The 20,078-nt window shown below is 32.7% G+C and overlaps 2 protein-coding genes across 2 annotated transcripts; one reads left to right on the top strand and one right to left on the bottom strand.

Annotated features, from left to right (window-relative positions):
• Window positions 1-300: 300 nt before the first annotated feature.
• LOC148602408 (uncharacterized) lies at window positions 301-2,384 on the top strand. Its single transcript, XM_088553680.1, has one exon. The coding sequence runs from the start codon at window positions 703-705 to the stop codon at window positions 1,993-1,995; it is 1,293 nt and encodes a 430-aa protein (XP_088409806.1). The 5' UTR covers window positions 301-702; the 3' UTR covers window positions 1,996-2,384.
• A 3,248-nt stretch (window positions 2,385-5,632) lies between these two features.
• Window positions 5,633-20,061, bottom strand: LOC148602407 (26S proteasome non-ATPase regulatory subunit 11-like). The gene is made up of 13 exons (XM_088553681.1): window positions 19,922-20,061; window positions 17,311-17,412; window positions 16,422-16,546; window positions 15,452-15,523; window positions 14,667-14,724; window positions 13,332-13,443; window positions 11,732-11,814; window positions 9,995-10,139; window positions 9,495-9,618; window positions 8,687-8,812; window positions 7,705-7,740; window positions 6,670-6,721; window positions 5,633-5,846 (listed from the first exon to the last, which is right to left on the bottom strand). The coding sequence occupies exons 1-13, from the start codon at window positions 19,998-20,000 to the stop codon at window positions 5,704-5,706; spliced, it is 1,257 nt and encodes a 418-aa protein (XP_088409807.1). The 5' UTR covers window positions 20,001-20,061; the 3' UTR covers window positions 5,633-5,703.
• Between the last annotated feature and the right edge of the window lie 17 nt (window positions 20,062-20,078).

Genomic DNA, 20,078 nt, shown 5'->3' with positions numbered 1-20,078 from the left:
TTTCAATTTCTTTATTTCGGTTGTTAGCCTGCTAATTACAAGCTGTGTCGATGAAGAAAAACGTCCACGTTAGGTTGTGCCAATACAAAAAAATGCGTACGACGGAGCGTATCGATTGAAAATTTGGTTAATGTCTTACACTGTTGACACTTATGACTATTAATAGCTTTGAGTCCCCTTTTTAAATTTTTGGATCCGTACTTGCACCGCACGTACATCAGTGAAAAAAGGTACTTATTGCTCGTATCACCATACAACTCACAATACAACAGCATCGTCCATATCACACGTGTACAAAGCACGTTTGATATAAAATATATACAGCAAGGGAAATTGTATATCGATGTGTGGTTATTTTTTTCTATATACATGTAGAAGTTTCAATTAACTTATGTTCATTATCATGACAAGCTTTGGATCAATATTTCTGCTGCTGAAGTTGAGAAATGGAGTTATCTTTTCTTAGATTGATTTTATTCAAATCAATAATACTATACGGAACGTGATGGCTTTATTATAATTTATAATACTGCTTAGCGAATACAGCCGACGTCATCAAGAAAACACTAGATTTTAGACGCCATTTTGAAATTGACATCTCAATGTGAAACGGGAAACAAGACATTTTTAATTGTTGATAAGGATGACTTTTAGTAGTGTAATAGACATCTTTAGATAACGAAAACTGTAAACGATTTTTCAATGTTGCTACGAGTACAGATGGCGGGCATAGAGTTTTATGATGCCGTTCTAAACAACGATTTGCAGGTTCTGAAAAGATTAGTGGCTCAACATAAAATTGACTTGAATGCTAAGTTCATAGAGGTAAGAAAGAAAAACCATGCAGACCTATATCCAATCCATCTAGCATCATACCGGGGTTATACATACATGCTTCAATACCTTATAGAGTCGAAATGCAATGTAAACCAAACTACAGGTACTCTGCGTAGAACAGCGTTACATTTTGCTGTGTTGCGCCATAAAATAGCATGTATGTTATTGCTCATCGCCGGAGGAGCGAAACTCGACGCCAAAGATACTTTTAGTAACTCCCCATGTCATTATGCGGCAGACGACGGGTACTGTCAAATACTCGATGTGCTTATACGCCGGGGTGTTAATGTTAACACACAGGATATCACCTCAAAGACGCCATTGATGAAAGCGGTCAGGAATAATAAAACTGACGCCGTTTTGCGATTGATTCGCGCATGTTGTAACTTGAACATTACAGACAGAAATAGTGATATGGCGCTTCATTATGCCTCAAGGAATGGATGCGCGGAGATCATAGACATTTTGATATCGGCTGGTAGTATGATAGATGTTCAAAACTACTGGGGACGGACACCTTTGATGGAAGCTGTATGTTACAACCACAAAGACGTTGTTGCCCGACTGATCAAGGCTAAATGTGATCTGAACAGACGTGAATTTAAAACAGGCGATACCGCTCTGCATATTGCTATTAAAAGAAACTATACAGAGGTTGTGGATCTGTTATTAGCCGCCGGAAGTCGACATGATATATATAACCACCAAGGAGAGACGGCTGCTTTTGACGCCGTAGCAACGAATAAAATCGAAGTTGTTCGATTAATGATTGTACATAACTGTGATCTTGAACAACCAGGGAAGTATTATTCTAACGGAGTTTACAAATCCTTGTTTCAGATAGCAGCAGAAAAGGGGCATTTCGAAATCTGCAAGCTTCTAGCTACATTTGGATACGTAGACTTTACAGCTCGAGTGCATATATACACGAACTATATTCCATCGCGATTGGTAACTGAACAAGAAGACGTTGTGCAATGGTTGCGCAGAAAAATGCAGACGGCTACCTCACTTCAACAATTATGTCGTAAATGTATTCGTAAAAGTTTGGGCTATAAAATAGTTCAAAATTTGGAAAGTCTACCAATGCCACGTGCATTGAAAGACTTTGTGCTTATAAAAGAAGTGAACGATAAACAGATTATATTTGGTCGATAACTTATAGCGACCATTTAAAAATTTGATGGTGCTTGCAAGTTCAAAAGTTCAAAGTTCCGTTTTCTTCTCCCAATCAACGTAGTCAGCTTCTGTGATGTCATAACGCCATTATGGCATCAACAACATCGTAACCAAAGACTTTTTGCAATTTTTTGGCACAGTTTTAGATTTATTTGTTAACTTTCTCCGTACCATAGCTGCCATTAAACACTTTCTGTAGAAATGCTCACATTGAAGGAGATTTTACGCGTCCATATTTTTCTATGCATATAATTGACCCTATGATGAGCTAACGTAAAATAATTATGTTGTTAGAATTGTACATGAAAGATAACTTTCGTTACATGTAATTGTTGATGTTCTTAAAGATAAAATGGATTCCCATCAAATGCTTATATTATTTTAATAGGACTACGTACAACCCATACGATACATTATCTTTGAGTGATCCTATATCATTGTAGTATATAATTAAGCAATTGTCAGTCAAGGGAGCCATGATTCTAGTTACACTTGATTGCGATTAGATATTTGAAACGGTAAGATTAACAGATGCAAATGACTTCCCTCCTTGGTCTCCTAATTCCTCAAGTTACGAAAATGCGTGTTTATGGTTTTATTCCTAAATAGGTCAAATCGAAGCATCGAAAATAAATTCAAGCCTTTTTGTGGTATGTCATCTTGTGTTACAATTTCAAAGGTTCCATACATATTTACCAAAGGTCGTGTAATAAAATTTGAAAAATGCTTTGTGTCCCTTGATTCTTAAATAGTGCAAGTCATAATCTCCAAAATCAGCTCTAACTGTACAATTTCAGAAATCTGTACATTTGCACTAAGTTACTGTTCGGACAAAAATGATGATGAGCCCTAACAATGCTATAACATTATACGATTCAGGGGCAGATCCAGACACTATGAAAAGGAGGGGTGCAATCCGGGGTTCCTCTAAAAAAGGGGACGCTAGGACATTATTTGTCATTTGTTGTCAAATTTACACATGACACCCTGCTCCTTTCTCTGGATCCGCCACTGTGATAGCATTTTTTCTTTGCAGTACTTTAAAAAGTGAGAGATTGTCAATGTGACGTGAACTGTTGTTTGACTGAGCATTAGAACATATCAGTTTTGTCTTGGAAGACTGTGGAGGTTGATCATAAGAAAAAAGATTACAAACATAATAAGCAACTAAAAACCAGAATTCATTAAACCTCAAGAACCTAAATCTAAAATCAACCTTTTTAAAAAGTTAAATTTCACCAAAGTCTGTATTTCTCGTTTGTTGTTACTTACCTATAACTTAATTTACAGGTATATTATGATATATATTGCACTAAAAACAAGCAGGTGAGATGATAAATAGCAGTGTTTTAAAAAAAATCATGTGATACACTTCTTAAACCTACCTTTGTTTTTTTAAGACTTAAAGCACTTGACTCCAGTCATAAAATAAGTACAGTGAAATTTGTCCAAACCAAACGCTGAAAAATCTAAAAACTTGCTTAAACCAAACACTTTTTCAGGTCTCTAATATTTATATCAGTTTAAAAGTATTTTGAACCTCTGTAAACTGTCTAAACAACCAATTTTTAATTTCTTCAAGTCCACACCGGTTTTACTGTAAATAAAGAGCTGACAATGATCCAGGTCATAGGTCATTGTGATGAAGTCAGTTTAAAATGTTTTGTACATGAACAATTGTATCAAATAACATGCTCAAACAAAACATAACAATGATATACCCTGACCTTTAACTTTCAAAGTACCAGTCTTAGTAAGAATCGGGCAGTGATTAAAATATGGTGTAAAATGATTCATCACTTTGACAGTGTAATTTGACAATTTTTGACCATCACTGGCATCAGAATTAAGAAATAAAGAGCAAAATTTTTTAAATCATTTTGTTAAAATGAGTTATAATTCCATTAAAATGCACAACAAATGAACATTTCAGGAGCAGATAACTCTGTCCAAAACCTTACAATGAAAAACAGTTTAACTTCATCTATGGTGCAGATATCAGATACCGGTAGTAGTAATTTCAAATAGAAAAGAATTCCTTGACTGATAGTGTTTTATCTGATCAGTGGGTTTATAACATCTACGTTTCAGATTTTTCCATTTTGCCTGATTCTTACCAAGACCTGTACTAAATTAATTGTATTGAATATCCTGAAATGCAAAATAAAAAGGATAACATTAAAACTTGTAGAAGAAAACTTCTTCATGAAAGTAGTCTTCAACTTTAACAAATATTGAATATTAAAAAAATGTCTATTATGCATACATAATATTTAAACCACTACAGTCATATACATGCATATGCTTCGGCAGGATTCTTAGATGGCATTATGCTATGATGTATTGTGTCATAAAACTTCAGATTATGTAACCATATGCTAAATTGGACAACAATGATTATTTTCAGCTTTAACTGGGACATACATGTACTGATTATAAGGAGACTTCAAAGGTCATTTTTGTCTTCAAACAAGTCTGGACACTTAAAAAAAACAAAAACTTTAACTTTATGAGTATCAAAGCAAGATCCTCTTCTTTATCTTCTTTGTATAAGGCACAAAAACAAGAATTAAAATAAAATTCACAAAATATACCCCCATGCCATAAGTCAACTTTAAGAGGCTCAGGCAAATCCAATGATATAGGTGGCACAAAATTAATTCTTTCCCACTAATTTTTTTTGTTCCAAAGTAATGTTTATATCATACAAAATGTTTGGATGTCATTGTTTTTTTTTTCAATTGACAATGGATGGCTTAGAAAATTATTTCAAAATTGCATAACAAAACAACCAAATATTGCATAGAATAAAGAGTTATCTCCCTTTTTCAATGTTCTTCTTTTATGATGTAATTTATTTCTTTAAAACTATTGCAGCTAATCGAAAACCAACATTTAACTTTGAGGAAGAATGCATTTCAAACGAGATAAAATGGATGAACATTTTTTTAAAAAACAAAATTTGTCTTGTGCCACCAACTGCCTGGTATTAATTACATGGACAACCTCTTAAAACTTGTTTAACCCTTATCTTGGATAATCTCCTCTTATGTTGAAAAGACAATAACTATCTTCATTCATGGATATCTACATATGGTGTCTAACATTATTAAATTTAAAAAAAAATTCATTTACAGTTTAGAAGTTCATCATGTTAAGAGCATAAGTTGGATTAATCTCCCTTTGATCAGACAATTATCTTCCTTCAATTACATGTACATATAATGCCTAGACTTCCTATAAAATCTACTGAGTAGTTTGGAAGAAAATGTGCTTGAATAATATCATGACAGAAGAATGAACAGATGGACAAACATTTAAATATGCACAAACTTAGTCAGCTAATGTCGGAAATCAACCAGTGAAAAAAAAAATAAAATAAAGATCTCCATTACATTTTCTAAGGTAGACAGCCCAGCATTTTCACTGTTTTTGTCTAAATGTTGCTACTAAGTAATGCAGTCTCATGTAAAGTGTAGTTTCCGATAATACTGAAAATAAACTAAATCATCTGAAAGGAAACTAAATGAGATTTCATAATTAACCATATAGCAACAACCAAATGATACTGTACATGATGATGAATGAAAATCAACTGTTTCAAAAACACCATATGTTATAAATACTAATATTTTTATTAACACAAATAACCCCTTCATTGAACCCCCCTATTTCAGCGCTATATTGTTATGATAGTTTCTTAGCCTTGTTATATAAAGCATCCACAACTTTTCCCATGTTCTGTATTGTATCAAGTGAGTTTTCATAGGTCTTGTCCACAGGGGTCTCATCAAAAACTATCAACACACCTGCTCCTTGGTCCAAAATACCTGGAAAGGAATAGATATGGTTAGGGTCAATTTGGCCTTCATAGATAACTAAGGGGGAGGTACATCAAGTGTTTATTTGGATCCTTAGAGATGACATACATTGTTTATGCAATGAAAGGAAAAGGAAATATAACCAAAATGGTAAACCAGTATTCTTTCTGGTATCAACATAGGTACATGTTCCCTTGTTAAAGGGTAATCAAGGGAACCAAGATTCTAGCGGAATTCAAAAGAATGTAATCCAAGGACAAAGACCAGACATGGCAAACAGACACACACAACAAAGAACATAAAATGGAACATAAAATAACCAAAATAATACATACAAAGCAACAAAAGTAAATGAGCAACTCGGACTTCACTAAAAATTGGGGGCATGGACCTGGTGCACCGGTAGGGTAAATATATCTGTATGGGAAGAGGACAGATATAGTTTGAGTATTTTTTCCCTCTTAAAGATGACAAAAGTGTTAAGTGTTAGTTTTTGCAATTGAAATATGACAAAGGTGATTGGTATAAAACCATATTGGTTTTGGGACTGAAATTAGAAAAAGAAAAACAGACTTATTGATAATGTAGCTTTATGTCAAAAATACCATACTGTATGAAAGGTCATGACTTTTCAAGTTAAAGATTTACACATATACACAAGAATGACTCTTACTAACAAATAAACATATAAAACACATTTAACAAACCACAGCAACTTTTAATGAGATGTTTTTAGTTTTACTGAAAAACCATAATGTGTCAGAAAACCAACTGAAAAATCTTGATGAAAAATAAACAGAAAGAATAAAAGAAAATTGTTTCCTAATCTTACCATGGAATTTCTTATCCAGAATCATCTGTGATAATTTCTTTTCAACTGTGTCCTGAAAAAAAAAAAGAGTTCCAAAACTATAATGATTATTTTCACTTCCATAGCTAAGAGCAGCTTATGACACAGTTAAGGCATTTTTATGTAAATTTTTTTGCTTAATTAGGTTATAAACCCTTATATACATTTGCAAACTGTGAAAGCCATCTTTTTTTGGCCATATAAACAGTTCCACCAAAGTATATAATATTTAGAATATTTAATGCCCCGTTACTCCAATACAGGAAATTAATCAACAACAGTCAAACCTCAGTGGCTCAAACTCTAAGGGACCATTGAAATGAGGTCAAGTTATCAAGAGTTCAAGAAATTAAAGTTTGCAAATTTCCGCATTTATTTTCTTGCCGGTTTGAGTTTTCACTTTATTGTTACAAATTGCTTACTTCCTCCAAAATGATGGCTGATGAATTTGCGTTAGTGAGGATTATTATCCAAGATTTATTATTGAATGGACGGACTAGTCAGTTTGAGTGTTCAAGAAATCCAACGTTATTTATATTGATTATACAGGACAAAAGTTTGGTTCTTAGAATTGTGTTCAAGAAAACCCGGGTGTTTGAGCCATCCGAGTTCCTGCAAGTGAAGTTCAACTACATTCAAATGGGGTTGTCTATCCATTAAGATAACAATTAAAATTATTTTGTTATTGTATACAGCACACGCACACAGAGATGAACAGTAGTAAAGTTCAGGTGGGGGTGTGGCAGGCGTGCGCCCTCCCTAAAATTTGCAAAGCATGGGTTGTCAGGGGTAGATTTAGGCGGTATTGAGTGGAAACTTTAATTTCTCACTAATTTTACCACAAAAGATGTATCTACAATGCACCCACTCTAAAAGAAAGTTTCAAAAATTTAACCTAAAAAAATTGCTCACCACGCTCCACTCGGCAAAATTTAACTGTGTGCCCCCCCCCTCCCCCAATCTAAAATCCTGGATCCACCCCTGATACAACTATCAATACATAGGCAAAAAACTTACCATACCAAGCTTGATTAAATTGGCAACATGCTGAACCTGAAAAATACCAAAAAAGGAAGTATTAAAGGAAGGATAAAAAATGTGAATTTGCATTCTTCGTAAGGAAAAAAACAAAATTAAGCAAAATAAACATGACATTTAAGCCTTTGTTTCTTTTAAAGTTTTTTTTGCAATAAAGATGAACAACTACAGGTTTTGGTTCTCCTTGTTACGTCAAATTTGATTAAAATATAAATAAAAAGGTGGTGTAGATTGGAAATATGCACTTGAGATTCTGTGAAAGTTTAATTAAATTCCACTTTATGGTGTATTAGGAGTATTGGATAAGAGATTGGTACCCCTTGTATCCCCATATACATAAATGACAAAATCCATGTTTTGCTATGTGAAACCTCCAAACTGATATGTTTCAAAATCTAAATTAGGATGTGCACCATGGCAACATGCAATAAAGATTTTGGGTCATTAAATTCCATTCAGTGGTGCAGGAGTCACGGATCCCCAGTCACCAGGGGGAAGTAAAATTTTTATGAGGAAACTTGTTGCACATTCTCTTTGGCAAGTACAAAACTTATATTTTCCACAAGGACTTGTTAGATTCAGGAAGAAGTAAATTGGTTGTGTTATTTTTATTTCAAGCTTTTCCATGGAAACATATTTTTTTTAAATCCTTGAGTGCCTAACATGTTGAAAAAGCCATAAATTCCTTCAATCCACATTTTGACAATGAATACACTAATTCTTAAATTTCTTATTTTCAATATATTTAAAGTTGATTGTGCTTTCTTATAAATATAGTTACATTTTAATTTCAATAACATTATCATAATCCGGGCTTCACTTAACAACACAAACCTGAATCAAATAAGCTCTAATATTACAAATCACATACAGAGATTGTGTTCTAGATAAATCACATATCTGAACCCTTGAGAAAGGTTCTATTATCCTACAGAGATTGTGTTCTAGATAAATCACATACCTGAACCCTTGAGAAAGGTTCTATAATCCTACAGAGATTCTGTTCTAGAAGATTATCATATAATGTTTTCAGATGAGCATTCACAATTGGATCTTCTTCTAACTGCGACTTAAAAGAGGCTAAAGTCTGAAACATAGGTATAAATATATAATAACAGAATGAAACAAGGGCAAATCCAGAATTTAAAAAAAAAGGGGGGGGGGTGGTTCCAATCCGGAAATTTGTAAAAAGAGGGTTCCAGGCTATCATTTGCTCATTTGTGCTGAAATTTGCACAAAATTAACAAAAATTATCCAAAAAAGGGGGATCAAACCCTTGTACCCCTACCCCTGGATCTGCCATTGAGTAAATTCTAAATGTCTCATCAATACCTATTTTACAATAAAAACTAAAATTTGTATGAAATTGATAAAGTTTAACAAAAGCAATGAGCAAGCATGATAGAAAGTATCATTCTGGTTTCTTTTTGAAAATTTTTTGCAACCGATATTTCATATTTCTCGTAATTTGTCTTCTAAAAAATCTGGGGTAGAAATAAGAAAATTTGTCCACCAGATCAAGCAGGCATTTTTTTCTGAAAGGGAACTGATTCAAAGTGAAGCTTACTTCACTTGCCTTTATAATATGTTGACAACAAATGAAATTCAAAATCAGGTGGCACAGCAGGCATGCTGTTCAACTTTGATAAGCCCATCATGAAATTTGCTTATTTGGACCCCTGCTTAGAAAATAAAAAGTGTCTTCGTGAGTTTTCAGGAAAATGGCCCCACATAAAATTTGTCAGGCTTTCTGGAATTTGACTAAATACCTTTTGGAATTCAGCCAAAGACCTCTTATGGCTTGCAGTGGCTATACTTTTCATTGCCTCTACAGCTGGTCCACTGTACTTTAGGGCCAGCTTACCACTAACAATGGCCTGAACTTCATCAGATCTGTCAAAATAAAACAGATAAAAGTTACATGTGGCAAAGTAGTTTGGCAGTAACAAGATGTTGTACACTATGTCATCTACGCATCCCATTCAATAGAATCTGAGAAATTTGTTACAGAAGAGTGTAATGGATGAAAAAATGATAGCAAATGATATAAAAAATTTCTTTTTATTATCTTCTAGGTAGGGGAGGCCTTTTATTTCAAAACTGAACCTCAACCAAATGGTCGTAATGCACTTGAATTCTCTTTCAGATGCCCCATGCGGCTCCGTATGTCATAAAAACTTAGGGTTCAAGGGAGAAAACAATTAAATCAGAAATTTAAACAACCAGAGAAAAAAGATTTTTTCTTTTCTTTTACAGAAAATGTACTTACGTATTAAGCATAATTTTACACATCAACATGTATTTGAGAGCTGTGATGGCTTTAGGACTGTCTATAGAATCATAACCTTCAAATGCTTCATAAAAATAGGAATATGCTGTTTTAAAGTCCTTCTCATCAGCTGCATGCAAAATACCTAAAACAACAGAAAGGTCAAAATTTAGAACAATTCTGTTACAATAAAGATTATAGGATGACTTAATGGTAAAAAAAAGAATAATCTGTCAAATCTGTAAAAGCAGAATTGTGTTTTAGAGCAGAAGAAAGTCATGTCTGTATGTTACACAGAGTTGATTGTGAAAAACAGAAAACTTCTTTCCACTTGTGCTAAAACTCAAGAAAAAAACAAAGTTATGCTTGCTGAATAGCTCCAGTACTACATATTTGTTGTGAGCAGCTGGAACTATTAGAAATTTTGAAAGTACAATTCAATTCAGAACTCAAGAATCATTCATGTATTTATCAAAATTAATGTATGTGTAACAACTTATAACAGCTTAAACAAAAATTGGATTTTCCAACTAACTTGTTCCTGACAACCAATTCTTTTTAAGGGGAAGGAAACAAGAGGCTCCCAAGAGGCTGAATCGCTCACCTGGTTGAATTTTGCCTTTCAAGGGCAATTAATTTAACAAGAAGTTGTTTAACTATTTTGACTCAAGAAGATTTTGGTAGGATTTATCATAAGGATCACTTCCGCGATTGAAAGGTTCTTTCTATCTGTCAAAGTTTTCAAGATATTGGCTGAAAACTGTCAAAAAACAAAAAAACGTCATTTTTCCCCTTTCAAGGGCAATAACTCATACAAGGAGTCGTCTGACAAATTTTATCCCTGAAGACTTTTGTAGTCCTAATAATAAGGATAATTTCAGCTATTGAAAGAATATGGTTAAACCTAACGGTTTTGGAGATATATGCGAAAAACTACCATCTGACTCCTATGTTTTATTTTTAGTAACAGCAGCCATGTATTTTGAAGGATCAGAAATCCCCACATCAGTTCTATGCAATATACCCAAAGGAACATTCATGCCAAGTTTGGTTTCAACTGGTCAAGTAGTGTCAGAGGAGAAGATTTTTTAAACAAATAAAATTAAAAATTAAAAATAGCAAAAAATGTTGAAAAAGGACAATAACTCCCACATTGCTTCACGTATTAGAATGAAAATTTGACCACAGATAGATCTCATCATGCCAAACACTTTAACCTGTGTCAAAATTCAGCCAAACTTAACGTTTTGGAGATATATGCAAAAAACTACTGTTCTGTTTTTAGTAACAGCCGCCATGTTATTTGATGGATCAAAAATCCCCACAAAAGTTCTATGCAGGATATCCTAAGGAACATTCAAACCACATTTGGTTCCAATTGGTCAAGTAGTGTCAGAGGAGAAGAGTTTTGAAAAATTGTTGATGACGACAGCCAGGTGAGCTAAAAATAAATTTTATGATCAAAGCAAAAACTTACAATATAAGAGACCATCCACAATCATTTCCAGAAAGTTCAAAGAGTACAAAAGAATAAGTGAGGGATAATATCAGCACTGCAGCTGGAAATTTGAACTTTCTATAATTTCATAAATATTTGAATCTACGTCATACAGAAAGTTTACATCTACTAGTGTTTATTTAATTAACTACCCGAGACATTTTATAAGGTGATGGCTATTCAATGAGGTGACGACCAAATCTACCCCTTTAAGTTAACCATTTTACTGGCTATAATACCTGATTGCATGTCTAGAGCAGCCTGTAGCTTGGGTGGGCAGTAGATACTGTTAGCTGTAGTTCTGGCTGATGTCAGAGCAGCTCTATACAAATTAGAGAAGTTGTAAAAAAAGTCCCATAAGAGGAACAAATCAATAAACTGTAAACAAAGGTTTATTTTTTTATACTTAAGCAGAACTGAATGTCTGCTAATTCATTACCAGAAGATCTCTGGAATTAGTTTCTATAATTGTTTATTGTACATTTCTCATTGTAATATGAAGACTGAATGATAAACTTCACAATTAAATGGAAATAGGAGAAATACAACATGTATTTAAGTAAACTGTACCAAAGCAAGACTATAATAGTACTATTAGAACAAGAACAATCTGCACTAGCTTTGTTTAATATAACTGGTTGTTAAATAACTAAACAGACTTCACAAAAAAGAACTTCAAATTCCTTGGTCACTGCAAAGTGGTTCAAAAAACTCTTGAAAGATACATGATTTCAGCGACTTCTTTGGATTGTTTTCCCAAAGTCAAAGAGTCTATTATTAGCACTGTTAACATAAACCTTAAAAAAATACTTGTACATAAAACTCATGAAAAAATAAAAATTAATTCTTGATTGGAGTTAAAATGACACATAAGCACATTCATAAGACAATCAACTTATTTTCAGTTATTTTATTTTGAATTTTCAAGATAAAGAAGAAGTTAGTGGTTATTCATCTTAATATCCACCCAGCAACTGTATAAAAAGACAATTAATATGTCAATTTTTCCCATTGAATTTTTTTTTGCAGAAAGAGCAAAATCTAAAAATCTGCACTAAAGCACATAATTAGGTCTCATTAACCACTTAAGGGTCAAATGGTCATCCCCGTCTATAGTACAAAAAACACACTGAACCTAGATCTATGCATTGTAACTGCATTATTTGTCTGTATTCTGATCAAAAGTAGTCAAAATTAAGCAGAGAATGTATACTTAAAATCATATTTGTAATTTATGACAAAAGTGTATGAATATTGTTTACATGTCTTAGTAAATGACTTCCATGGTGTCAGCAGAAAAAGGTAAAAAAGAGGATTTTATGCATTATTTATTCAAGTAAATTTTGTGAAAAATTTCTACAATCATTGTACACTTAACATGATTTTGATTTTGAAAGCCTTATCTTCCAAGCTTCCCAATGGTATGCAACTTTAAGATGTCATCTGTCCTGGGAATTCCCAGTGAAACTTTGAAAATTACTTTTTTAACATGTAAAGTAATGGAAATGTTAGAAGTACTTAGTGAGACTTTAACTAAATCATTTTTTTATGTTCAAAGACCTATAACTCAGAAATACAAAAATAGGAAACTTAAGATAGCTTCCTTACATGAAGACATTTATTCTACACTACATTGTACCAAAAAAATGAAAAAAAAAGACAACAAAGCTTTATTGAGCTTTCATATGATATGTGGAAAATCAGATAGACATGTCCATCAAGTCTGTCAAAAGACGAGCGAATGAAAAATATTTAAGTGAAATTGAGTTGGTTTACTGTAAAAAGTATGTCGCAAAATGTAATATATTATAAGTATGTTAAACTAACACAACATTTTACCTTGCTTTAGGGAGATTACTAAGTGAATGATAAACTCTGCTTTCGAGAAGTTGGACTTCCACTAACAATGCTTTATCATCTAGTTTCTTCAGTTCCCTTAATAATGTTGATCCTGAAATAAACAAATCATACATGAAATTGGTAATAAAATTAAACCATCCATAATTATTATTCACTTTATATCAAAAATATTTGAAAAATACCTCTTTGTTAGAAATATGAGGACTTTGCTTCTAAAAGATTTCAAAATGCAAAGAAAATTGGGTGATGTTTGTATAATATATGCAGTGCAGCCTCCAAAGTTGAAGACAATGGCATCAAAGGCTGATCTTTCAGGTTCGAGACTAATTATCTGCCCTTAGCTTTTCGTTGTATACGATTATAGTTCCTATATAATGGGGCATTGTTAAAATTTTTTTAGAAACACTTCCTTTCAGAATTTCTCATACTTTTTGTGCTCAAATGGAAGAGGAATAATGAAATCATTTTAGTAGATGTGTTGAAATGAGAAATTTGACATTTAGGTTGTGATTTGGTGAGGTAAAAAAGTTTTTAACATCTGGAAGCCACTTTGGGTCAGTTTTTAGGATATCTCTGTATTTATGCTTTTAAAATGAAAAAATAATGGTAATTTTTTAAAATCTATTTATATAAGTTGTAAGAAGGTTCATATTAATGTCCCTTAAAATCAGAATTGAATTGTGCTGGTGGAATTTTTTTTAAATTAAATTACGGAAAGGCTTAAAGAACATAGTGGAAAAATTAATTGTGGACTGAAAGTTAAGTTCAGGCTAGTGTCTGAACAGATTCAACATGTTTATAAAATGACCTCAAATAAAAGGAAAGTCAGAAGGTTACATACATCATATGATTTCAGGCTGTATCTAACATGGATGGGGCTATTTGAACTCAAACAACATTTAACTTCATTGATAATGCAATGTTATGCTATTATATTGCTGATGTCACCACCAATGGGAATATGAGGGCTATTCCATAAAAAAAGTGTGTCCTGGGGGCAGGACACCTATGATGTATAGGATACCACCAACGTGTTAAAATAAGATGAAATACAGTTGTCTTGTAAGAATCAATTTTAATTTGACCCCTCACCAAAATATTAATAAATCAACTACATATGTAGGATGTCACTCCATTACTATCATTCTTTCCTTAGTTTAGACAGGTTTCACTGTATCTAATAATAATACAAAAATGTCCATGAGGGTCATGCAATAATACTATTGGTAAATTATATATCAGAAGGACACCGTCTAGGCTTCATGACACTCAAAACAATGGTTATTAAGTTTCTTTATATGATAACTTACTGACCTAATGCCAAAGCTTCTGTGTACTGTTTAGTATCATGATACAATGCTATCAATCGAGCCTGAAACAAAAACAAATCACTGAAATCAAACTCAATATACATATTTATTGACAATTTTAAATATTTTTGCTTTAATCTTACTTTGTCAGGTATTTCTGGCATGCTACTACAGAGATTGACCTACAATATTCATATTTCTGACATGGTACTACAGAGATTGACCTACAATATTCATATTTCTGACATGGTACTACAGAGATTGACCTACAATATTCATATTTCTGACATGGTATTACAGAGATTGACCTACAATATTCATATTTCTGACATGGTTCTACAGAGATTGACCTACAATATTCATATTTCTGACATGGTTCTACAGAGATTGACCTACAATATTCATATTTCTGACATGGTACTACAGAGATTGACATACAATATTCATATTTCTGACATGGTATTACAGAGATTGACCTACAATACTCAGTATTTTTCAAGACCTGATATTGGATTTTAAAATAAGACAAGAAATGTCTACTTGAATATTTTAGTTATGTAATTTTCAAGGTCTTGTACAATTATAATTCTTGCCATGCCTGACAGGAAATACTAATTAGATTAGATACTATCAAAAATTCAATGATATAGATTTTTAAATAGCATTGTGATTTCAATGGTCACAACTTATACAATAGAATACATTGCTAAATCTCCTCAACATTGTTCAGGTAATGAAAATACTTTCTCAAAACTTGTGGTCTCCTTCTTAATCCAAGACAATACAAACCTCAAGAGCTTGTCTAAGGAAGGTTCTTTTCTCATCTTTAGCCCAGTCTATACATTCTTTACATAACTCAACCTGAAAATACAACAGCAACTGTATACAGAATCTGATATTGACGGATGACTTCATTCACTTCAGCTACATTTGTTAAGCAACAGTCAGATTTTTTCTCCTGTAGTTTTGAAAGCATTTGTTTTCTAGATGTTATTTTCTAATAAGGAAAAGAACATCAGTCACACATGATATAACCTACAATTGTCAATGACTTCATCAATGTTCCATTACTCCTGCTGGCTGGTAATTTCTTATCTCAGGCTACTGATGTAATAGTGAAAAATATCGTCAATTTCCAATGACATCATCAATATACTCAATAACATCACTTTTGAACGTCTTGACTTCAAAATGCCATTTTTCTGTATGAATGGGTCTAGTATCATATACCATAGTTCTTGTGTATTCAATCCTAGAAGGTTAGTTTATAAAAGATCAGAAATGCATTTTTACCCTATTCCTACCTCCAAAAAGCACCAATTAAAATACTTGTACCTCTTGAAGTCTTTTCCTGTTGCTGCCCTCCCCACCCCCCCTACAAATCACTTACATTCACATCAATTTTCCTGCCACAAAATGCACTATTAAATAATCAAACGTTTTTCACAGTTTTTGTCCCTTAGAATCACTAAAAGCATTTACAATCATACAACTTTTGCAGTTTCTGCCTTCAAGAAGCACTAACAATCATACATGTGTACCTCTTTTCCTGTTCTTGCCCCAAAAAACATAAACAGTTATACATATGTACCTCTTTCCTGTTCTTGCCCCAAAAAGCATTAACAATCATACATTTTTCCTGTTCTTGCCCCAAAAAGCATTAACAATCATACATCTTTCCTGTTCTTGCCCAAAAAAGCATTTAACAATCAAGCCTCTTTCCCTTTTTTTTGCCCCCAAAAAGCATTAACAATCATACCTCTTTTCCTGTTCCTGCTTCCATGTCCAAGAACAGATCAACCAAAGCTCTAACCAGTTTGGCTGCCTTAGCTTTGCTTACCATAGACAGGAAAGGACGTGTGAATTTTATCAAACCAGCTAATTCTGTAAATGGATTAAAATAAAACATCAAATTGCATCACAAGTTAAGGAATTAATATGGACTTTACATGTACACAACCTTGTTACATGTAAATACACACTTTGGGTTTTAAATTTTTGCCAATTCTGTAATATGAACTTAACTCGTTTGAGCAATTTTCTCCTCCCTCTGAAAAAAGAGGTTTACATATAAATATCATTTCAAATTTATTTTTCAAGTAAAAGAGTTATAAACTGCCATACAAAATATGAATTACTTTATCTAAATGAAACATTTTACAGAACCATAATTGGATATAAAATAACAAAGTTATAAAGTTTTGAAAATTGGGATTCTTATCCTGAAATTGTCAATTTTTGATTAAATTGTTTATTTGCCAACCAATTTGACACTTAATGATAAGCAAATTAGTGAATATGACATCACTAATGAGATTGGCGAATTTTCCTATAGTTTAAAATATATTTGAGTCAAATGGTGGGGGAAAAAACTCCTTCAGAGGGTAAATGGGTATGCCTTGTTTTTATATTTTTGCAGAGTCAGAGACACAGGATATCGGATCAAGTTCTCTAAAGATCAACAATATGTGTTATAACATATTATTTGAAGTTCTAAGAATGATTTTTATAAAACAAAGAATCCTTGACAATGTATTAATGACTGTAAAAAGCTGTATTACTTTCAATTGTATTAATTTTTAGGTGATTTTAACACAGACAGAGCAAAAATCTGTAAACATATTCTCATTAACAGAAAAAATACTAACCCTCGGCCTGCCTAGTCTCAGCCAACAATTGACCCAGTTCCAAGACAGCTTGTTCTTTAACTTTGACTTCATCTTCACTGTTTGCATCAATATCTTTTCTTACTGTAAAAAAAACCTATCTTATCAGGTTTTCCCATACAGTAATGTTTCATTAAATCTTTTGTCCGACTAATTACAATTGTATAATTTGTGACAACCTAATACATGTAGATAATGCAACTTACAACAAATTTTGTCTCAAAGTTTTTCACTTAGTTATGAGTTGAATCAAACTACAATATATCATGCTTTATCATTTACTCATATTATACTGCATAATGAGTAATCAAGACCTACATGTATTGTACTTCCTCCTTAACAACTGTATGTCATGGTAACTTAAATATGTTGCTTCTGATGTCATTTACTACTCATTAAGTATCACTCCAGCTAAGGATCATGCAAAATGTGATTCATGGGTAAAAAGCCTACATATTTTTGATATTTTGTTTGAAATGTCATAGTAAACAGAAACAAACGTGGTGTTTTTGCAATTTTTTATTTGATCTGGCGACAAAATGACCTGTTGGTGATTTTCCTGGCTCCAAGGTTTGTATATTAAAATTAACAGGAAGTTTGTCAGCAACGATATTCTCTCCAATTAATCAATTGTGTTGACACCTGGTCAGAGTTAACTGACCATAACCAATTTATGAATGAAGCCAATCAAAGATAATTAGACCAGGTGACTGCAACACACAATATCCTCATGGGAGGTGTCAATCAGATGTAAGTAAATTATTAAGCCAATAAAAACTCTCATTATCTGGTCAAAGGTAAACACAATCATGGCCATTTGCATGTAGCTACATACAAGCTCCACAGTCCTGTTAAACCATATGATACATTCAGAGACAGATTTACCTTATAACAGAATAAATTAAATCCAATTAACTATAATTATCCCATCAGGAAGTATGTAAGAAACTATGACTTGCAAGAATTGCTATATGAAAATGGATGACATTTGTTTACACTTTTGCCATGTGGCTTTTTTGGCAGAAAATCAGTAAACAAATAGAATGGGGATTCACAAAATCTAATAAAGAAATACTGAAGGCATTAAGTCATAATACTCAGATACCAAGCAGGAGTACAAAAGAACAAGAAATAATTAAAAAGGGACACAATTAATGGTGCCTGGTAGTGTGCTAGAAATTTTATCACTTGAAAAAAGAATCAAGTTTGTTGAAAATTCATAAATGAAAAAACAGAAATATTTTAAGATAAATTTAATTAGACCATAAACACCTGTTTCTGGAGTACATGCAGTACTTTATTATTTTGCATATGAAAAGTGACTATTGGTTTTAGATTCTGACCAAGGCTTGACCAAAAAAATTGCTTTATACATGCATCAAGAAGGAATCTTGGGTACATACATGTACATGTGAAGGGGTTATTTTGATGAATTGACAAAGATAACACATCAGTGGATTTAATACTGTCATATTTTGAAAAACTAGAATAATTTATTTTGTTTTGGCACCAATATTGGCTCTAATTTCTAAAAATTTGCGGAAAGAATTGGCAGCTGGTGATTTTTCTGGCGACCGAAGATAGAGGAAAGGAAGGGAAGAAAAAAAATTGATTGGCAAAATTACTCCTGGACAGAGAGTAGATCTTGCTGATCTCATATTGATCCATCCCCAAGTGGAACCATCTCCAATCAAAAACTCAATGCATTATGCATTAGGAATTCATATGATTAAAATATAAAACAAAAATATTGAAAATACATTATCTTATCCTTTTCTATATGTATTATCTTAAATTTTACAATTTAAAAACAAATAGATTATAGTTCATGTGTATATAAAACAGCCCGCAAACCATGTCTTTTCTCTGCATTAATATGCAAAACCTTATAGTTTCTTCAATTTAGATACCTACCTTGAAAGTGTGAGGACCGTGGACATAAATAAAATTGGCTGTAAAACAAGTTTCGGTACTTGACACTAAATTTTATGCACATAAATATGTACAATATAATTATTAGAGGGGACAGTTCGACCTGCTACTGTTTTTACCTATCTCACCATTTTCAAGACAAAAGCAATTCTTGCCAATCTTCACCCCAAAACTTTATTCCTCAATCAAAATTGTAGTATGATAGCTCATTTTATAGAGTAAAAAATCAGCAATCCATTATAAAAATTTTCCGAAATTTTGGACACAAACTTGTTTCACAGGAGTGGATGAAAAATTGGTTGGTGAGAATAATTTGCTGGTGCGAACTTCTCCTTGACCAGTATGACTATGAGAATGGCAGTAAATTGAGTAATCACAATGTGCCAATGAAAATAAAGGCTGAAAACCTGAAATTGGACGAGGAAAACAGGAATAGGCAACTAACAAATATGTAAGGTAAATGTCATGTCTTTCAATTAAGGATTCTCTTGTTCATTACGTCGTATTCTTACTATCATACAAAGTTTAGATGATGAATGATGTTGCAAAATTGAGGGGTAGGTGAGTAAAACTACTCTTTAAATGAACTGAACATGAAAAACGCTTAAAAACTATATTAAACGATAACAGATATTCATGGATTTATCAATCAGTTGGTCACCTAGACTATATAACAGCTCAGCCGCCGAGGCTTTGTTTGTTAAACGAAGTGCTTGTGCTTTTTCTAATTCGGTAGCCATCTTGAAAATTGCCGGGTGCGTTAATTCGGATTTCTCGGACTTTGTCCAATCAATATATTGAAAACATCAGAGAGGGCT

This window comes from Perna viridis, chromosome 11 (assembly GCF_037379345.1).
Source record: "Perna viridis isolate PV_CMFRI_1.1 ecotype Kerala chromosome 11, ASM3737934v1, whole genome shotgun sequence".
Taxonomy (NCBI): domain Eukaryota; kingdom Metazoa; phylum Mollusca; class Bivalvia; order Mytilida; family Mytilidae; genus Perna; species Perna viridis.
Note: the sequence above shows the minus strand (reverse complement) of the source record. Positions and strands in the feature narration are given on the sequence as shown.